Genomic DNA, 18408 nt, shown 5'->3' with positions numbered 1-18408 from the left:
TATCTGAAACTTTCAGTGAGCAAAACCCTTTATATCTGCTGTTCTCACAACATGTTTTTCTCATAGCTCAGCTATTTTGTTGTAAGTGCACTTGGCTGTGAAAGGCAACTCTCTGAGCTGTGGTGGTAGGTGTCCGCACCCTGTGTATCTTGGCCATTTTGGTGCCACTGTTAAGCGTTTCGCTTCCATAGTAAATTTCATGGTGTTTAGTAAGAGTTGTATAATTGTACATCCATTTAGTGTCACATTAAAAAAATTTGCCAAAATTTCTTAATACTAGGCTTTCACAAAAATTTAATTTTCAGTGTGCTTATGTTTCTGAAATAAGTTCAGACACGGTCATGTCTTTTCTTTCTATTCTGGTTTACCATGATTGGGTGTCCTTCGTCCCCCCACCCCCATACTTTGGTTACGTTTCTGGTATATATTCTCTCTGTGCTATGCACATTTCAGAGTTTCCTTAAACCGTTCCTGACAACAATGATTTTATGTTTTTTAGGGGTTTATTATTACTGCTGCTGTATAACCATTTTTCTTCCTTGATTCTAACATTCACGCTACTGCCCCTTTTGCCAGTTCCTATTAAAAAAATATTTTACTTTGTAGGTGCCCTGTTTCACAGTGGTATTGCTTACAGTTACAGCTATAAACAGAAAGAATTTCATGAATGTAACTGGGTCATTTTCCTCTGTACGGATGTCAGTCTGTCAGATGTCTTTGGGTGGGGGAAGGGAGGCTGAGTCATAAAATAATGGGTTTTTTCAAGTCATAATGTCTATATTAGCTCAGATGTCTTTTCTGACATGAAACTGCTAAGATCTGTTCACTCAGTTTCATTCTGATGTTTTGTTGGATGTCTGCAGCACTGAGGAAGTTCAGAGAAGTCACTGGTTTGGTTTTAGGTTTTATGGTTGAGGGGGTTGTTTAGCAGGTTTTCGAAACAGTAAGTATAGAATATGCTTTTTCCATACAGTTAAGTTTTTAGAGTGGCCTTAAACAAAAAAAACCCAAACCACAAAAAAGGCCAATGAGGAAACACTTTCTGGGATTAGGGTATAGTCCTCTTCTATTAAGGTTATCTATCTAGCTGTGTCATGCAAAGCATTTTGCAAACTACTGTTCCTCCTGGAAGGTAAATGTATGGGGTTATTTTGGTGGTTTGTGGGGTTTGGTTTTTTGGTTTTGTGGGGGTTTCCCCGCCCCCCCCCCCCCCCCCCATAACTTTCCAGAAAGGTATTTCAGGATGTTCCCCCTTGGGTTTTAGCTGTCCAGTTTGAACACTGAATTTACTCATGACCAGTTGTTGAGGTAACTACACTGTCTTAGCTTACCTAGCTCTATTTATAGAAAGAAACATCAACTCAGGCTTAACTTTAAGACAAGCAGTTTTATAGGATTATTCTAATTGCTTTTCTTTGCATCTCTTGTAGCTTGAACTGGCCTCTGCTGAATGTGGGAAGCAAGAATTGTGTTCAATATTTCAGAGGGGAGCTTGCCAAAGCCTTGTGTGATTAGTATTTTTCCTCTTTCAGGAAATACTTTGGTGTAGCTTTTGGTACAGAAGGGCTAGCAAGGGCAAGCTGGTTTCTCTTCTAAACCGTACCCATCAAATCTGTTGTACCCAGTGCAAGTTCACAAGTGGTAAGAGAGGCTTAATGTCTCTGAAAGCCTGCCAGGTGAGGAGGACTGAGCTGGCAAGTAGATTAAAACTTTGGATGTCTATTCCCTTCATCTGCATCTGCAGTAGGATTTGTTTCACTTGTTTTATCGAGTATGGGCTATGTAGTCAAAAGCCACAAGAGCAGTGTGGCTAGAATAGCCAGGCAGTGAACTCTTCCAAAAGTGCCAGCCTAATTATTTTGCTCAATGGTGGTTGTTTTTATAGGGTGACTTGGAGAAATCTTGCTTCTTACTAAGACTGTGTAATCCATATGAGGTTAGAATTTATTCTGAGCTTTGAAGCTGTTCCCTTTGGTATAGAAGAAATATTTCTGTATGGATACAATTACGTGGCAGAAAGAAAACAGGTTATGATTGGCACTTATTTCTTGTTCTCTGTAGGGACCAAAGCAGCTCTGGTGTGCTTTAGTTCTGTATGTTTTACAATTGCTCTTTTCTGTTGACGGCCAGTTAAAATCTTTGTCTTGGGTGCTGAGTAATGTCATGGCTTGGCTCTCAAAAGTCTTGGTAAGCTTATGAGTATTGGTTGCCTAAAAGTCACTGAGGTTGTCAACTTTTAGCTGAGGTGTTTAGTGCCTGACTTCCTGCTAGATTTAGGTGGTGAGAAGCCTGTTTATTGGCATCTTCTTCATTGCTTTAATAACAGCTTAATGTTTCAAAACTTCTCACAGGTAATGCTTTCGGGGGGGGCATGAGATTCACCAAAAGACAACTTCATTTGAAGTGATGTTGCTAGTTTCTAATGAGTCAGGCTACCAAAGGCTTTGGAGTAATTGAGTTGGTTTATTGTGTGGTCATGTGTTGAATAGCTACTCACTCTGCAGTGTGTTGTTGGGATCAGCTGCAATTTGATTGCATTTTTATCAAACCTAACATCCTGTTGTAGTCAAGTGTTCCTAATGCAAGCCTTTGTAAATTTTTGAAGGGAAAGTGATTGGCTTTTCATTGTTACGGGGGAAAGGGGATCACAAATGCAAAGGCTTCATTTTGGTACTTCTGTAAGTTTAAGGGAGTGCTGCTTAATCATCTGTGATGATTGGATTAATCTTAAGATAGCAAATGCTGTTGCCAAAAGCAAGAACACAGTTTGTGTACACAGAAGCAGACCTACTCTGGGGGAATCCTTACTTTATGGCTCTGGTGCCAATCCTTTTAAAGAACCACAACTGCGTAGACAGAATCAAAGTGTGCAGGATGGCAGCAAAACCCAAAAGCACAATTATTGGTGTGTGCAGTTTGGTTTTAGTAGGTGAGGAAACTAATCTGTGTACTGAACTATGACGTGTTGTCTAGAAGCGCTGTTTTATAAATACTTTTAACTTCAGGCACCCAGCAGCTTGCTTGAAGCACTGGAACAGCATTTGGCTTCTGTGGAGGGAAAGAAAACAAAAGAAGTCTCCGCTGCCAGCAGGTGAGCACCCAATGAATTATAATAATACTTATGCTTAGGATTTGTTATCTTCATACTAAGAATTTTCAGGATTCAGTCATTTGGCATTCTCCTTGAATTTTATTTTCTTCCAAACATATCTTCCTAGAAGTATAAATGAAGAGTCTAGTGAGTAATAGCTCAGTCAAATCTAGGTATGTCTGCCTGTGTCTCTGACAGACTTTTCTTATTATGCTTTATTAAACCACTGAGATGAGACTCAGTTCTTTTTAGTTTTTTCTTGGTTGAAGTCCTTTGGCTTATAAGACTTCTGAGGTATTTGGATTTTGAAGCTTTTTCTACACAAGATAGAATGGTATTTATCTTTATTTTTTCATTTAAGATAATGGAATTTATCTTAACCTGCTTATAGAAGTTCTTCAGTCCCTTTTCAGGTGCTTTGTGCTAGCAGGAATTATGTTATTCTTTCTGTCAAGTACAGTATCTATATATGAACAGAACTTCTGACTGAAGAGTGAGGGATCTCTTTTGGTGTAGGCATTCTACCACAAAAACTTGATAAATCTTCTTAAATGTATCAGTGTAAGCTACATTCCTGAGTTGTTACCTTGCTCTTCAGATTTTTACTTTATTTGCAAGTACCTGAGGGTTCACTGCCATAGTATTCTGCAAAAAAGTATACTATGTAGAGAATAACTTCACTGCTTTGTTTACTGTTCTATGTATAATACATACAAACATGCTTTCTGTCCTCATGCTACTTGAACGGAATAGAATTCCAGTCTAGTTTATATGACCTTGAAGAAAAAAGACAATGCGTACGTTCTGCACTTTCCAGTTCATACCTACTGAAGCCTGAAGGAGTAATCCTGTATTGTTACACCGCTTATTCACCAAACTCGTCATTATTGGGGTGTCTGCTTTTCTCTGCCAGAGAGTAAGGGAAGACTGGAGTGAAGAGGGAATGATACACAACTAGATAAGGCCCTTGATGATTGAACTGAGTGATGTATACCTGATGGTTTATCTTAATGAAACTTATTAATTATTACTGTTTTTAGAGCTAGTGCCCTTTCCAGTGCTGTTTCTACACTTGCCAATACAGGAATGTCACTTAGCAGGATGGATGAGAAGGAAAAGCAGCAAGCATTGGAGGAAGAACAAGCTAGACTGCAGGCACTTAAGGTACTATGTTTTACAAGTTTGTATTCAGAGTTGGTTTTTTTTTTTTCTTTAACTAGATATAGGTGATAACCAAGATTTGGCTTAAAATAGTGTATGGTGGGGGAACTCTCATCTTGAGAGGGCAAGGCATGGTTCTGTGAGATGCACGTGTGATGGCTGCCAGTATTGGGTGACCCTTCTACCTGGAGTATGGTCTGAATGGCACGCAGCTGATACAAATAATTTATTTTCTTCCTTACAAGAGACTTTTATTTATCTCAAAGATTCACAGAATGAGTATACAACATTTCTAGGTTATGTCTCAGCAGCTGAACATACAGAATTGCTATTGTAAGACTGATTATTGGTAGGAGGGAATTATTTTTCCCCATCACGTATAGATTATGGCTTTATTGTGATTTTTCAGTCATGTTATTGATAACGAGAATGTATGCTATACTTCTGCCCATGTTTAACTGCTCTTATTTATTAAAATTAATTTGTGATTTAATTTGAAAAACTGTTTGAAATTATATGTATTTAGGTATAACTTATGGACTTTGATTTTCTTTCAAATGTATTATTTAGCGTATTCTCTGGATTCCTTAACTTTCCTTTGCTCATTGGTACTTGTTGAGTAGTCCTTGGTAACATCCCTCTCAAGGCCTGAATCCTGGCCTTTCAGGTCCTTTTAACCCCTTTATAACACTGTTTCCTGAGAACATAGTATAAAATCTTGAACGAGGCAAGGTGCTTCTCTTGCTGAAAGCTGAATCTGTGGTTCTGTCATGTCCCAGGCACATGGAAGTGGGGCAGTTGGAAATTTTTCTTGTGTTGCTTTAACATCTCTAGACCCACCAAACCAACGTAGCAACTCTGCTCATGTCATCTGGAGGCCACACTGAGAACCTTAAAACTATTTGGAGTGTGAAAGTAAAATTTGATGGTAATGCAGAGTTGAGTTTCATCTTTGGGATTATAGAGGTTTATTGAAGATTCTCTACTTTCCTGACTTGGTGTAAGGCATATTTTTTAAATCGGTGTGAAGCAGGTATTTTGCTATTAGACTAGCCTTAGCGTGCCTTGCTGCCTACTGCTGAACTGTTTCGCTTACTTTCAGCAAGCGTTGTGATGTTATTTGTTCGGGGGTTTTTGGGTGGGGTTGGCTTTTTTTTGTTTTCAGGAGTTGGATCAGATGTCTCCCTCTTTGCTGTCCCACTTCTACTGTAGTAGGACTTGTAGCTGCTGTAACTGAATAATTAAATTGGTTGATACAGATTTTCATTTGGGGGGTGGGGAAGCTTACAAGCTCATTCGGTGTTTTACTTGAGGAATGTAAGCAGTGTAAAACATACACCTGTGCTTTGACCTGTGCTGTATAAATGCAGTGGGCATATCTAGAAGTAACAAAGTATGTAAACCTAAAGTTAACAAGGTAAACTAGACTTTTCTTTTGCTAAATAGAAGCACCACCATATGGATATTGTTAGGATGCACGTTCTCAGTCTGATTTCTGAACATCTGAATTGAACTATAAAGAGATCATAACAGCAGAGGGAGATGGGTGTTCCTGAACAAAGGTCCGTTGACCTGTTTCTCTAAGTGACGATGAAAGCAGCCTAGAATATGTAGCTTGACTAGAAGTGTTTTACGTCTAAGCAGTTACAAGTAATTTGAAAAAATAATTACTGAAATCATCAAGTACCACATTGACTTTAAAAGGTTTTGTTAAAATAAATACTCTTAATTTCAATCATCTTTCTGCTTTCAGGACATTACAGAAGACTGTTTTATTTATTAAGACCATAATTAAAATTTCTTCTTGCAAAAGGGGTTTTCAGGACTGAGGGGTTAATAAATTAATTAAACTAAAATGCAAACTGTGTATCTCATCTTTCAGGAGCAGCGATTAAGAGAGATTTCTGTAGTATCAAATTCCACTTCCACATCAGCATCTCCAAGCACCTTATCAGGAAAGAGTGTGAATACCACTGTAGCTGTTGACTTCTTTGCAGTACCAGCACCCACAACAAATAGGTGAGAGAGACTTTGCTTTCTGAAGCAAGCAGAAATTACTGCATTGGCCTGTAGCTCTGCAATCAACTGCAAAGCACTGATCCTAGCTACTTCTCAAGGATTTTTCAATAATAACCTTTTGCTGTTGTGTTCACAGGAATTTTGGTATCAGTCAAGAAGTGCTTAATTACTAGTTTTGTACTACTATTATTGATGGGCTGGTAGTGAACAAGAGGAAGTGAGATTGGTATGAGTGTTCGTATAACACAAGAATACAATGCCTATTATGTATCTTCATGTTTCTCTGTTTTCTTATTCAGCATGCCCAACCTTTCTAGTGATCTTTTTGATCTTCAGCCTGCATTTGTTCCAACTGTGCAGAGTACTCCAGCTATATCAACATCAGCAAGCAGTGCTTGGGGAGGTGAGCTGATACAATGTCTAAATGATGGGTGAATTCTTAGAATACAAGAATAAAATACAGAGTCATACTTCATTGAATCTATATCTTAAACCTTAATTACTTTGCATTCAAACACTTCTATCCTTGACAGAATATACAGTAAGTTCTCTGAAAGCTCTGGCAAACTGTTACAGAGAAGTTACTTTTGTTTAACACATAGCAGTAGTGTCAATATGCAGTAGATGGAATGAAGGAGCTATTCAATAAAGGGGACAGGTAGATGAACTGTAACTAAAAATCAAACTTTAAAAATGCTGGGAAATGTAAACTAAGCAGATGTAACTGAAAATATGCTGGACTAGTGTTTCCATTCCATTAGTAATGTTTAATATCCTTTTCATTTAAAAGGTGTTGGTGACTTCAGAGTTCTTATAACAAAGCTGCTGTTCCCTGGGCACAGCATTCTCTGTACCCTCATCCATCCTTCTAAAGAATAGTCAGGATAGGTGTCAAAGAAATGTCTTAAATGTTGAAATAAGGCCTAAGTGTTGGTATTTTAACAGGTGGAATTGATGCCCTTGTGTGCTATTTAAAAGGTAGATTCTTGAAGCCAAAAATGTAATATTTAACTTTTTTGATTGATAAATGTTCTGTCATTCTCCCCCTCCCATGCAATGGCAATATCAGAATTATTTTCCCTGAATAGAGTGAGCTGTTAGGATTTTTATCGTAACTAAGAATTTGTACCTGTAATGGGCTGCTCGCTAGGTGGAATGTTTACAGTTTGACTTTGTCTAGAGATTCTCATATTCGATCATTTCAGACTGCTTTTCTTTTCCATTATTTGTCCTTTGTATTCTTTCCTTCACTTCTGCATCTGAAAGGTCCTTTCTCGTCCTCAAATGGTTGTGTTGGTTCTCCACCTCATCTGGACATCTTTGACATGAAGCCTGTTGAAGAAGCTGTAAAATCTACCACCCCTTTCATCAATTCTACTTTTTCCTCCAAACAAACGGTGGAACTGTTTAGTGGTAAAGCAAACAAACCCCATGTAATTTCTATGCAGCTGGAGATGATAATGCTAATAAATTGGGCCATGTAATCTTTCTTGTGGTTTGGACCAAACTTCACTTTTTATTAACAAGTGAAGATGGTGCATTAATTCCAGATGTATTAAACTATATGTTTCCTTAAAGTTTTATTCCTACAGTTGAAATAACTCATTGTTTTGTTCAGTTTGTACACCCTAGACATCCTAAGACTTGCAATGCTGCTGGAATTTTTGCTGCTTTCTTTCAAACTGCAGCCTCCTTTCTATTTTGTAATGGGGAATGCAGGAGTTACTTGAGCTTTTCAAATTTGTTAAATAAATTTTAAAAGCTTCCTTTTTTATTACTTAAATTCTTATTTTTTAATGGCAGACTTAATTCTTGGGTCCCTCTTCCTTTTTCTCTTTTTAACTGATCTTATTTTCTTCTCTTTCTTTTTATGAAGATGACTTTAGTGGTCATAAACCTACATACGCTTCTCTGTATCATCCTCTGACTGTTGATGGTAATTTTCTTTTCTTTTAGTAAACATTCTGGTTTCATTGTAATAAGTTATATTGCTCCATGGGTTTAATTGCTCTAAACTTTTTTTCCCTAGGTTTTCCTCTTCATTCAGCTCCTCCAAGTACCACCTCTTCAACAATTAATGTGGACTTTGATGCTGTTTTTGGAGGAAAATCTACAGCACCAGAGTACAGGACTACAAGTGGTAAAAACTACCTTATGACTAATTTACACCCTACAGGCAACAGTTGCTTAACAATTTAGCATAATTGCTATTGCAGTTCAAAATCTAATAATGTAATACATTTGCAAGCTGATTATAGGGCTGATAAGATAACAGGCAATCAACTGAATTGTAGTTATTTACTTTAAAATTAGCTTTGACTAATCTCATATACTGTGTAATAACTGTTTCCTCTCTTTTTGGGGGAATGAACTTTGAATGTGGCCCACTGGATACCTCTTAACGGGTAAGCTTACATTATTCTGTTTTCAGTGGGTATGACTTCAGTGCTTTCTCTTGATACATATAGATACATAGAGTTCCCTCTAACTTCATTGAGTGGAGTTGTACTTAGAAAAATGCGAAACTGGTTGCATGTATTTGTTGCTTGAAGAGTAGCTGAGTTATGATCTTTCTCTTGCTTGGTGCTGTTTTGCTATGTGAATGTATTGCTGTATGTCCTTAGGAACGTATAGCAAAGGAACTCTTGTGTACATTCAGGGTGCTAGCAGTATCATGAAATTACTGCTATATTGTTTCCAAGTGCTCTTGTAACACTATCTTTAACAACCGTTCTTCAGTTTTAGGGGAGATTCATCTTAATTCAAAAATACCATCAGTCACTGCTGAAGTAAAATTAAAGATTGTACTAGATTAATAGCTACAATATAGTATTCCATAAAAAAGAAAGAGGCTAAGCTATGCTTCTGTCTGAGCCTTAAACACTTCCAGCATGTTGAAACTTTGCATATAGATACTCAAACTATTTAGCGTTCTATAAAGAAAATACCTCCCTGGCATATGGATGTGTTTTTCTATTAAATGCAATATAACTGATTTGTCAACAGTTGCTTTTATGTTCTTTGTTTAGTTTTTAACTTTCTAGATGATGTATTGCAACCCACAGTACCACCACAAAATCAAAAAGCCGCTTTAGCCAGCCAGCAAAGTGGAAAAATTTTTGCAAATGACCTTGATTCTTCACTGGCTAATCTAGTGGGAAGTAAGTGTGAAGCTTTAACTATCCCATTTGCTACTGAAAACAAAACAAGCTTCCCCCCCTGCCCCCCCCCCCCCTAAATAAATTAAAAATACTTAGGGATTTTGTCGGTTTCTCCTTCCCCCCAGATCTTGGCTTTGGAGGAACTCCATCCAAAAAGTAAGTGCAAATATGTATTTATAATATTGTCACATGATTATTTGGTAGCCTCTGGCACAGTTTACCAGTACTAACATGGCAAGAGTCTCAACTCTTGAAAGTAATGAAGTACCAAGAACAGCATTGAAACAGTGAGTTTGCGGTCAGTCACCATAACACAGTCAACCTTAACTTTTGAAGTAATTCACTTCAGTTTCTCAATTGCTGTATTTTTATGAAGCACCATAAAAAAACTTGCAGTTACATAAAACTGTAGTTAATCATCATGCTGTACAGTGCTGTAATGATAGTTTACTTTTAACACAAAACAGAACCCCCAGACTTCATATTTACTGGAACAGATATAGAAGTAGTTACTGAAATCCTGAGTGTTTCTTGCAACCATAGATTTCAGCTGTGTATTAAGGCATGTTTTGATTTTCTGTTATGTTGTTGTTACTCTAGCTGTTGACTCTCTGTGAAAACTAACACCACATTTTCATTTCAGATCAGATATGCAGTGGACCCAGCCCACAGAGAAAAAACTTACTGGTGGAACAAACTGGCAAGCAAAAACAAGCACATCAACCACGTGGAACCCTACTCCCTTACCCACTATTCCACATATGGTAATTTCTGTACTACTTGAATCATGTTTCATTTTCATAAATGCTAATTCCTTGCTTGAAGTAACTTAAGCATTAGCAAAGGCTGTTTGGGACAAGACTTGGGGGCAGGGGGGAATGCGTGTAGGATCACCTCTCAAGCTGGATGAGGTAGGGGTTTTAGTGTGTGTTATTTCCCCTAACTGTAAAATTTGTCCATGAAAGACTTAAATAACCAGCCTTTCACTTGAGACATATCTCATCTCATAAGTTCTTTTTGAATTGAAGCAAATGACCCCAAACCTGAAAATTTGATGTGCATGTTTGAGATCCTCTCACATCCATACACGCACCAGAATGTGTTTCAAGGGCAAAACTGCTGTTCCTTCCAGTTTTCACTCCTTTTTCAGTTTTATCACATGAAACACTGCTACAGCTCCTGCAAGGCATCCTAATTATTAGGCCAGGCAGCACTTTGGAATTTTGAAAATGCTCAGCAGCAACTTTGTATTTTTAACACAGTATAAAATACTAAGTGGAAGTTTTATCGTTATTTAAATGAAGAATTTTCATTCCTTGGGCGGATATTTGTAGGCAACTGAGTTTTCCTATGCTTATAGAAGAGATTTTTTTTTTCAAGTATCTTCTATTCATACATATTCATACAAATATGAACCACTTCTGAAATAAAGCTGCCTTAGAGGGAAGTAGAATGTTCATGTTGGTTATACGTACATACAACTAGGGTAATTACCACATTTGCTTTGAATTTTTGGACTGCTGTCTGACTTTATTTTACAATATTTATAGTTTTGCCTGTAATGCCCATTTTCCTCATCTTATGTGAGTATGTTCATTCAGAATTACCAAAGTTGAACAGAATATTAAATTCAGTAGTGGACTCGAAACCAAAACTCAAAAATTCTGTATGAGAGGATCTCTCAGTTGTATAGCACTTTTATGTGAGATTTCTGAGACCATAAAATCTATTTATCCCCTCCTGGTGCTCTAGAACATGCTGTTGGTGCTGATGCATTTTTATTTCGGAAAGATAGAGGGCACCTTGGCACACTGATCGCTGTGGATTTGGGTTTTGTGTTTCTATTTCATGTGTTCATGTTTAATACTTTCTGGTCTAAGCCTTTTATGCCAGGTATCTGCTCACTCATTTACTTGGAATTCTGACAAACTATGATGCAAATGACTAGCTCAGTTATGAGTGTCTTTAAAATCAGTGCTCCAGTATTGAAAAGGTCTAACTGTCCTGGCTTGATCTGTGGCATTCAGGGTACTAACCCTCCAGTTCATGTGTAGTCTGCATAGTCTTTCATAGTGAAGTACTCTAATTAGCACTCCATTTTTAATATCACTAGCATTACTTAACAATGCATGGCCATATGAAGTGCATGCATCACTGTGCCTGTGAACATAACCTGATATAAGTTATTGCTGGCATAGGATGCTCCTTTTTTTTTTTTTTCTTATTGTGATATGTTGCAGACATCAGAAGTTAGTATGTGAGCAACATTTACCTGACTAAACATATTTTGCTATTAGTTTCTTAAGCTGAATGGTCACTGGCTTGGGTTTTTTCTATGCCCTTCTCACGTGTAGTGGGAGGACAAAGGCGTATTGCATGCCATGCCATCTAAAAGCTTCTCACACCATGTTTATGCGAGCAATATACTCAAATCTGTCTAGATTTGGTAAAATTTCGATTTTTGCTTTAAGTAGTATTATTGATAGATTTCTAGGCAGGGAACCTATCTTAAATTAACAGGCATAGTTGCTGATGTTATTGCCGTTGCACTTTTTTCCTCCCGTTCTAATTGTTTTAATAAATCAGTTGAGTATAATTACAGACAGTTATGGTACTGGACTTGAATCCATCCCTTGGTTAGAATTTCCAGTTTGAATACCTCCTTAAATAATTTTCTGTCCTTACTCCTTTTGCTGTGCCAGAATGGAGTACACTATCCTGGATATGTAAGTCCATTTCTTGTAAATACATTGGTTATTTAAAGCAATGAAAAATACATATTTGTCATGGTTTTATATATATATTACTAGTATGTCTGAGCTTATCTAAAATACGTGAAAATTGTCTTCATTGAAGGTACCTGCTCCTATCACATACCCATTGACCACGCCTCAAGTGCCTGTATATGGAATGGTAAGAAATGTGATTGTCTTATATTCCTGAAAAACCTAGTTGTGTCCTCTAGTGAGTTGCATGGCAGGCACTGTTGTGCTCAAATCACCCTGCAACTTACATGTACTGTTTCATAAGGTCAATAGCGTGTGAAATCTGATAACTTTTTTACACTGCATTGGATGAGATTACTTTAAATTTAATACAGTGAGTTTTTTAACTTTACTACATGTGTGTGTCTATAGGCTTTTTTTCTACTAACTTAGAATGCAAAAAGTTGTGTCTTCTAGAAGTAGTTTGAATTTTATATATGTGTTTTGTGGGGGTTTTGTTTTTCTAACAGGTACCTCCTCAGGTTGGAGCTGCTCCTTTGATGGCACCTCAGTCAATGATGTATACGCAGCCGGGTTTAAGGCCAACAAATCCTTTTGCACCTGTTTCTGAAACTCAGGTGAACTGTTTTCTTTAATCTTGAGACCGTACTGAAACTTTAGTCTTGGTAAAAGCAACCAAATGCTTCCTGAAGGGCTTAGAATATATTTCTGCTTTTGAAAGTGAAGGATTCCTCAGTTAAAGGCAACAGCTTTTGCTGGCAAGGAGGCAAATTCAGATGGTGTGAGCATGCATATGTAGGAAGCAAGGAAGAAAGTAAAATTTAAATATTTAGTGGCTAACTTTTTTCTCTGTGTCAATATTAAGAAAATGGGAGTGGTGAAGACACATAGAATTTAAACTTCTTATGACATTAGCTGGATACTTGGTTTAGTCATACTGACTAGAGCAGTGGTGAAAGCTTTCTGAAGGATCAGCTGGTAAGGCAATAAAAAAGGCATGGACAAGAGCTCACTTAAGTTGAAGAAACTGTGTACTCCTGTCATCCAGATATGTTGGTCTTTATGTTCTTCAGGGATGTTTTGAAATGCCAAAGCAATAGTCTTAACTTGCAAGTAACAAGGCAGTTGAGTAAATTCATAATTCTAAAACACTGAGAAATCATGTGTTATGTAAGTGGCATTAATATGTAATCTCTGCTTCACAGATACAGTTTATGTAGAGCCGCCAAAGCAGCAAGATGTGAGAACAACCAAATACTGGTAAAAAAAAGAAAAGACTGCATTTCAATCTTCCCATGATGTATTCCTGAGCAGGGCAACTGTTTCTTGCCTGTGTAATACAATACTATTTTGAATTGCAATGCTTTAGAGATTCTTGTTTATAATAGTCACTGCAGTGTGAAGTAATGTTTGTTCACTGATTTATTTTTTTTTTTTTTACCTTTTTTAACTGCTCAGCAGAAAACTGTATTTTGAGGTTGACTCGGAAGGTGCAAGATGGATTATGTATCATCTTCAATAATGAGAAGAGGGGTTACGTGATTGCTCTACAACCTTACTCATCAGTGGATTACCTTAGGAAGTTAACTGAGGATGTCAAAGCTATTTATTTTTTCCATAAATTTTGTGGCTGTTGTAACCAAGACACAAGACAGATGAAGTTGAGCAATAAAATTTTTATGTGCTCTAATAAATACTCTGATAGAGCAATGCTTGCATTATCATAAGGAAAATATTGTGTGAAATCAGACAGCTTTTTCAAATTAGAATAGCTTATAGTAATTTGCAAACTTTATAATGTGAGTTTGAAATGCTGTGAATCAACAAGATATATACATATTATATATATACATATATATATATTAAAAAAAATAAATTGCTCCATTGGTATGTCAGTGTTACATGGCTAGTTTAAAGAGCCAGGCTCTGATACAGGCTGAAAGTCTGTGGTGGAGTAGGGGAAACAAGTGTGTTACGGAACAGCATGTGCAGCCTCCAACAGGTGTCTGTAGCTGCACTTCCATCGAGTATCTTCTCTGCAGTTAGCATTTTTCATAGCTCAAGGGAGAGTAGCTTTGGTGGCCAGTGAGTGAAGGTATCCTTAAGAACAGCAAATGGAAGCAGTTAGAAAATCATGTTGCTAACTGCGAAAGAGGCAAGAGATCCAATTACATTTTTTTTTTAATCCATGAGGTCAAAAGAAGCAAACTTTGCAATAGTGCTGACACTTGCGAACTGGCAACTATACTGAAATTATCCAGCTGTAGAGAATAGCTTGTGCTGCTTTTCTGAAATACAAACCTAGCTGTAAACCATATAAAAGTAATTATTTTTAAATGTGTAAATATGTGCAGACTTTTAGATAAACTTTTCTTTAATGCTGCAGTAATCTTTTTCATCTGTAGTAATGTCAAGGTAAAAATGCTATGTTAAGAAATCCGGACTCCTTTTGAGAGGAAAATCTTTTACATCAGCTAATTTATGAAGTACGCTATTCATGATGGGTCAGATGTATAGAGACTTCTGGCACATCTTTTGTATTTTACAATCTTCCTCCAAATCTGAAATCGGCTTTGAAAATGCCTTATCTTGTATTTTTCAGTGTCTGGTAAAACCTGATAGCATTAAAAAACAACAACTACAAATAATAAATGGAATTGGGAGCAACCTTTCTTCCAGAAGTTTTGTGGCAGAACACAGCGAAAAGCTCTCCTGTAAAATGACTTTACTAATGATAATATTAAAGCTGAATTTTCAAAAAATGAATAGTTTTCTATTGTTAAAATAAACAGACCTCCAGAGTAGCATGTCTTTTATCTTCTGGAGAGTCTGTAAGTGCAGAAATATCTCTGACTCTCACTGTAAATGCAAATAGGCCTGAGAATCTTGTCAAACTGTCCTGTAGAGAATTTCTAAAATACAGCATCTTCTTCACAGTGGGAACAAGCCTTTTTCTAAACGCTTAATTCTGCCCAAAGAGTGCAAAAGTAGTATTTCTTAACCCTATGGAAATATTTTTGCCAAGTGAAACGGCTCAAAAGAAACAAAATTGAAAATCCACCTCCCAACCTTTGGAATCTGTAACCACTAACTTCCTGGGAAATGTAACCTTGCAGAAATCTAAAACTCTTTGAGTTTCTGAATGTGTATTGATTTTGATTTTGATTTTTTTAAAAAAAGAATTTGGACCATTATATAGCAATGTGATGTTCAAGTCTGAATTACAAAGGGCTTCAAGCTTTAATCCACCTTTATTGGGTTGAACAATTGTACAATTTTAAGCCAATGAGTTATTCAGTGCCTATAGTTACCCTCCACGTGATGAGGGAATAGATGCCATTTAGAATGGGTCATTGTGTTGAGGGGACTGTTTGTTTTGGAAATAGTGAATTCCATTGATTTATTCAGCATTGAAAAGTCTTGAGTTCAAATTAGACCAGTACCTGTAGTAATAAATGTCTGGGCATTAATGACAGAGCTGAGGGCGCTACAAGCAGGCAGTTTCTGGCACTGTAAGCTGTTAGGTCTCTTTCTCATACTGAGTTGTATTAAGTAATAATCCATTATTTTAATAAAATATGCAAATAAATGCCTGGCAAACAGTATATATTTGTTAAACTTTATTGCAGAGCATTCTGAATATCTGGAGTGTACTTCGCTCAGAAATGGATTTAGTACTAGGTATAGTTTGCACTACTTCTGATTTGCTCTGGATTTTTTAATGCTGCTTTGGTATGCTTTCTTGTAGCAAAGCTGTCTGATACCAATTCATTTAGTATTAAAAAAGGAGAAACAGCCACAAAGTACATCCTAAAAACTTTATAAGCTACCTTCTTTTTAGTCTCGTTCAGAATGTTTGGTACATTGAAACACAGCTTTCAGATGGATCCTTATGAAGAAAAAAAAACTGATTTACTTGCTTCTTGCTGCACGAAAGGGCACAGGGCTCCTTCTTGCCAGTCCCTTCCTTGTGCACATGTTGGAACGCATAAAATGGCAGAGTGCTGTCTTTTAAATAATGTAGTTCATACATAAGTTTTAAAAAAACCCCACCAACAACTTGGGCTGCCGTCAGAGCTTTTATTTGCTCAGAAAACAAGTTCTCCAGAAAACCACTTTGAAGACGAAGGTTGTTGCTGAGGCTAACTGTGGTAGCTCACAAGAGCTGCAAATAGTAGTTGTGATGAGTAAAACACTGAAGAGAGATGTATATAAATGTGACTTTCCCTTTTGTTTCCTTCCAACTGGTTTGATCAGAATCCTGTTCTGAATACTTCAGAAAGCAGATAACTAAGATTTCCTCCTTGTTCGGACAAGCATGGAGTGACGACTTTAAAGTATGCTGTGCGCTTGGCATTGTTGTACTCTAGCGGGTCACTCGAGCCTAACTGTTGGGACTTGGTGCTGCTACAGGGAGGCTGTCTTTCATGGGATATACCATAAGATAACTTCTGGGGGGATTTGGAAAGCCTGATTGCGTTAGGCCTGTTGGACTTGAAAGTGTACCTCTTTTTAAATAACTGGGGTTTTCTAATGTTCTCTAGGTATAGTTTGACTTCACCTCCAAGAAGTTACTGATTTATTTTTTATTTTTTTTTTAATTTTGGACACGTACTAGAGAAATCTCAGTTCTGTGCACATAGTGGTGGGATACTTGTAGGTAAACAAATAACAAATGGACTTCTGTTTATAAAACAAAACCAAACCACACACACACACAAAAAAAACCCCAATTAAAAACCCTTCTGACTACAAGACTGAATACAGGGTCTATCCCCATCTGGGTTTTTTGATGTGTGGCAGGGAGGGTGGGGTTACAATTAGAATAGTATGCACTGTGGATCGGTGCTTGTGCTTAATTTGTACATAAAAAGGAAAACTTTGTTTTGAGTAGTTTGTATTGTAAGGACAACATCTAAAGGCACTGTGTATCAGTCATTTATTTCCATTTAAAAGATTATATTTTTGAGCAATGGAAACTACGTTATCATTTATACATTACTGATAGCTAGGAATATAGAAAACCTGTTGCTATTACTCTGAAGATGTATCTGACTTGTCATTAATCTATATAAATCACTGCATCGCTACTTTTATGCAGATTCTCATGATCGTTTATTTAAAGAGATTGTAGTAGCTGGTACAGTTACAGCAGGAATTGTAACATCAGATCTTTCAGTAGATCTCAAACATGTATCCTTGTGATCGAGTTGAATACTTTACCAAATGTTTGGCTGGAATGTCATCTCAGAGCAATGACAAAATAGGTGCTGGAACAGATTTCCCTCACCCCCAGCCCCACTTTACATTATTTATTTAATAGGTCTCGTTTTGTATGTTATGTTTTTCCCCATAACAGGTTTGTGCCTTTTATTGGATATTTATTTAAAAGGAGCTACTATAATTTAGGTTGTTCAGGCATTTTTTCAGATGTATTCTTGTACAGCTCTTCCTTTACGTGAGTTCCTTCATTTTATAAGAATACAGAATGTGCGGAAAATATACTAGCCACAAACTGGAAAAAAAATTTTTGAGGGTTTATGTTCTGTGAATTAATTTTTTTTAAAAAAAAAAAAAGCCTAAGCACAAGACTGGCTGTGTCGGTATTTTAATTGCGGAACTTCACAATTTGTTAATACACAAACTGTTTGTTTTTTAAAAACTGCTCATATCCAATTATTTGATGAAACAAGTTTTGGAAAAAAAAAATAAACTTTGGCACATGCAAGGTGTGTGCGTGTCTGTGCTCGTTCTTTAGGCGGTGCTTGGGCTTAGGGCTCCGTGTGATGCTCACGGCAACGGCTGCGGGGCTGCCGAAGCAATTACTCCGCTCCCTTGGGATTTACGCGGGGGTGCGCCTGGTTTCGGTGATCGGTGGGGCTCGGTCACCGGGCCCCAACGCCGCCGTGTCCGGCTCCCCGGGCCCGGTGGGGGGCGCGGAGGCTGCCGCCGCGCCGCCCGTGGCCGTGTAAGCCCTCCGCATCAAGGAGCGGCGGCGCGGAACGTTCTCCCCGCGGAGCCTTTACTCCCGGTAGCTGCGGCTCCTCCTCCCCGACGGGGCCGCCTCGGCCACCGCCTTTCGAACAGCTGCTTTTGGGTTTCGTGGCGGTGGTAGGTCGGGTGCCAGCGTGGGGGCAGCACCGTGGCCGCCCTTTCTCCCGCGGGCCCTGCGCCCCCCGGGGCGGCGCCGGGGACACGGCGCGTACAGCCCGGGCAGGCGCTGCCGCTCAGCCTCCGCAGCGGCGCACCG

At 37.9% G+C, this 18408-nt stretch overlaps 1 protein-coding gene across 9 annotated transcripts in view; it reads left to right on the top strand.

The window, feature by feature from the left end:
* The window catches only part of LOC119157531 (phosphatidylinositol-binding clathrin assembly protein-like), a 33989-nt gene extending 16099 nt beyond the window's left edge, over positions 1-17890 (top strand). For 3 of the 9 annotated variants that reach the window (XM_037408534.1, XM_037408538.1, XM_037408539.1), the window contains exons 9-21: positions 3006-3091; positions 4132-4255; positions 6135-6271; positions 6571-6674; positions 7538-7684; positions 8148-8207; positions 8301-8411; positions 9316-9432; positions 9558-9588; positions 10076-10196; positions 12289-12345; positions 12668-12775; positions 13364-17886. In XM_037408534.1, the coding sequence (XP_037264431.1) occupies positions 3006-3091; positions 4132-4255; positions 6135-6271; positions 6571-6674; positions 7538-7684; positions 8148-8207; positions 8301-8411; positions 9316-9432; positions 9558-9588; positions 10076-10196; positions 12289-12345; positions 12668-12775; positions 13364-13378 (1218 nt within the window). In that variant the 3' untranslated portion in view covers positions 13379-17886. Of the gene's footprint in view, positions 1-3005; positions 3092-4131; positions 4256-6134; positions 6272-6570; positions 6675-7537; positions 7685-8147; positions 8208-8300; positions 8412-8681; positions 9124-9315; positions 9433-9557; positions 9593-10075; positions 10197-12288; positions 12346-12667; positions 12776-13363 lie in introns of those variants that run through there. The other 6 variants (XM_037408536.1, XM_037408535.1, XM_037408537.1 and 3 more) reach the window with 6 other exon arrangements.
* The last annotated feature ends 518 nt before the right edge of the window (positions 17891-18408 follow it).

Source organism: Falco rusticolus, chromosome 14 (assembly GCF_015220075.1).
Source record: "Falco rusticolus isolate bFalRus1 chromosome 14, bFalRus1.pri, whole genome shotgun sequence".
NCBI lineage: Eukaryota > Metazoa > Chordata > Aves > Falconiformes > Falconidae > Falco > Falco rusticolus.
The sequence above is the reverse complement of the archived record's forward strand: the minus strand, read 5'-3'. Positions and strand labels throughout refer to the sequence as shown.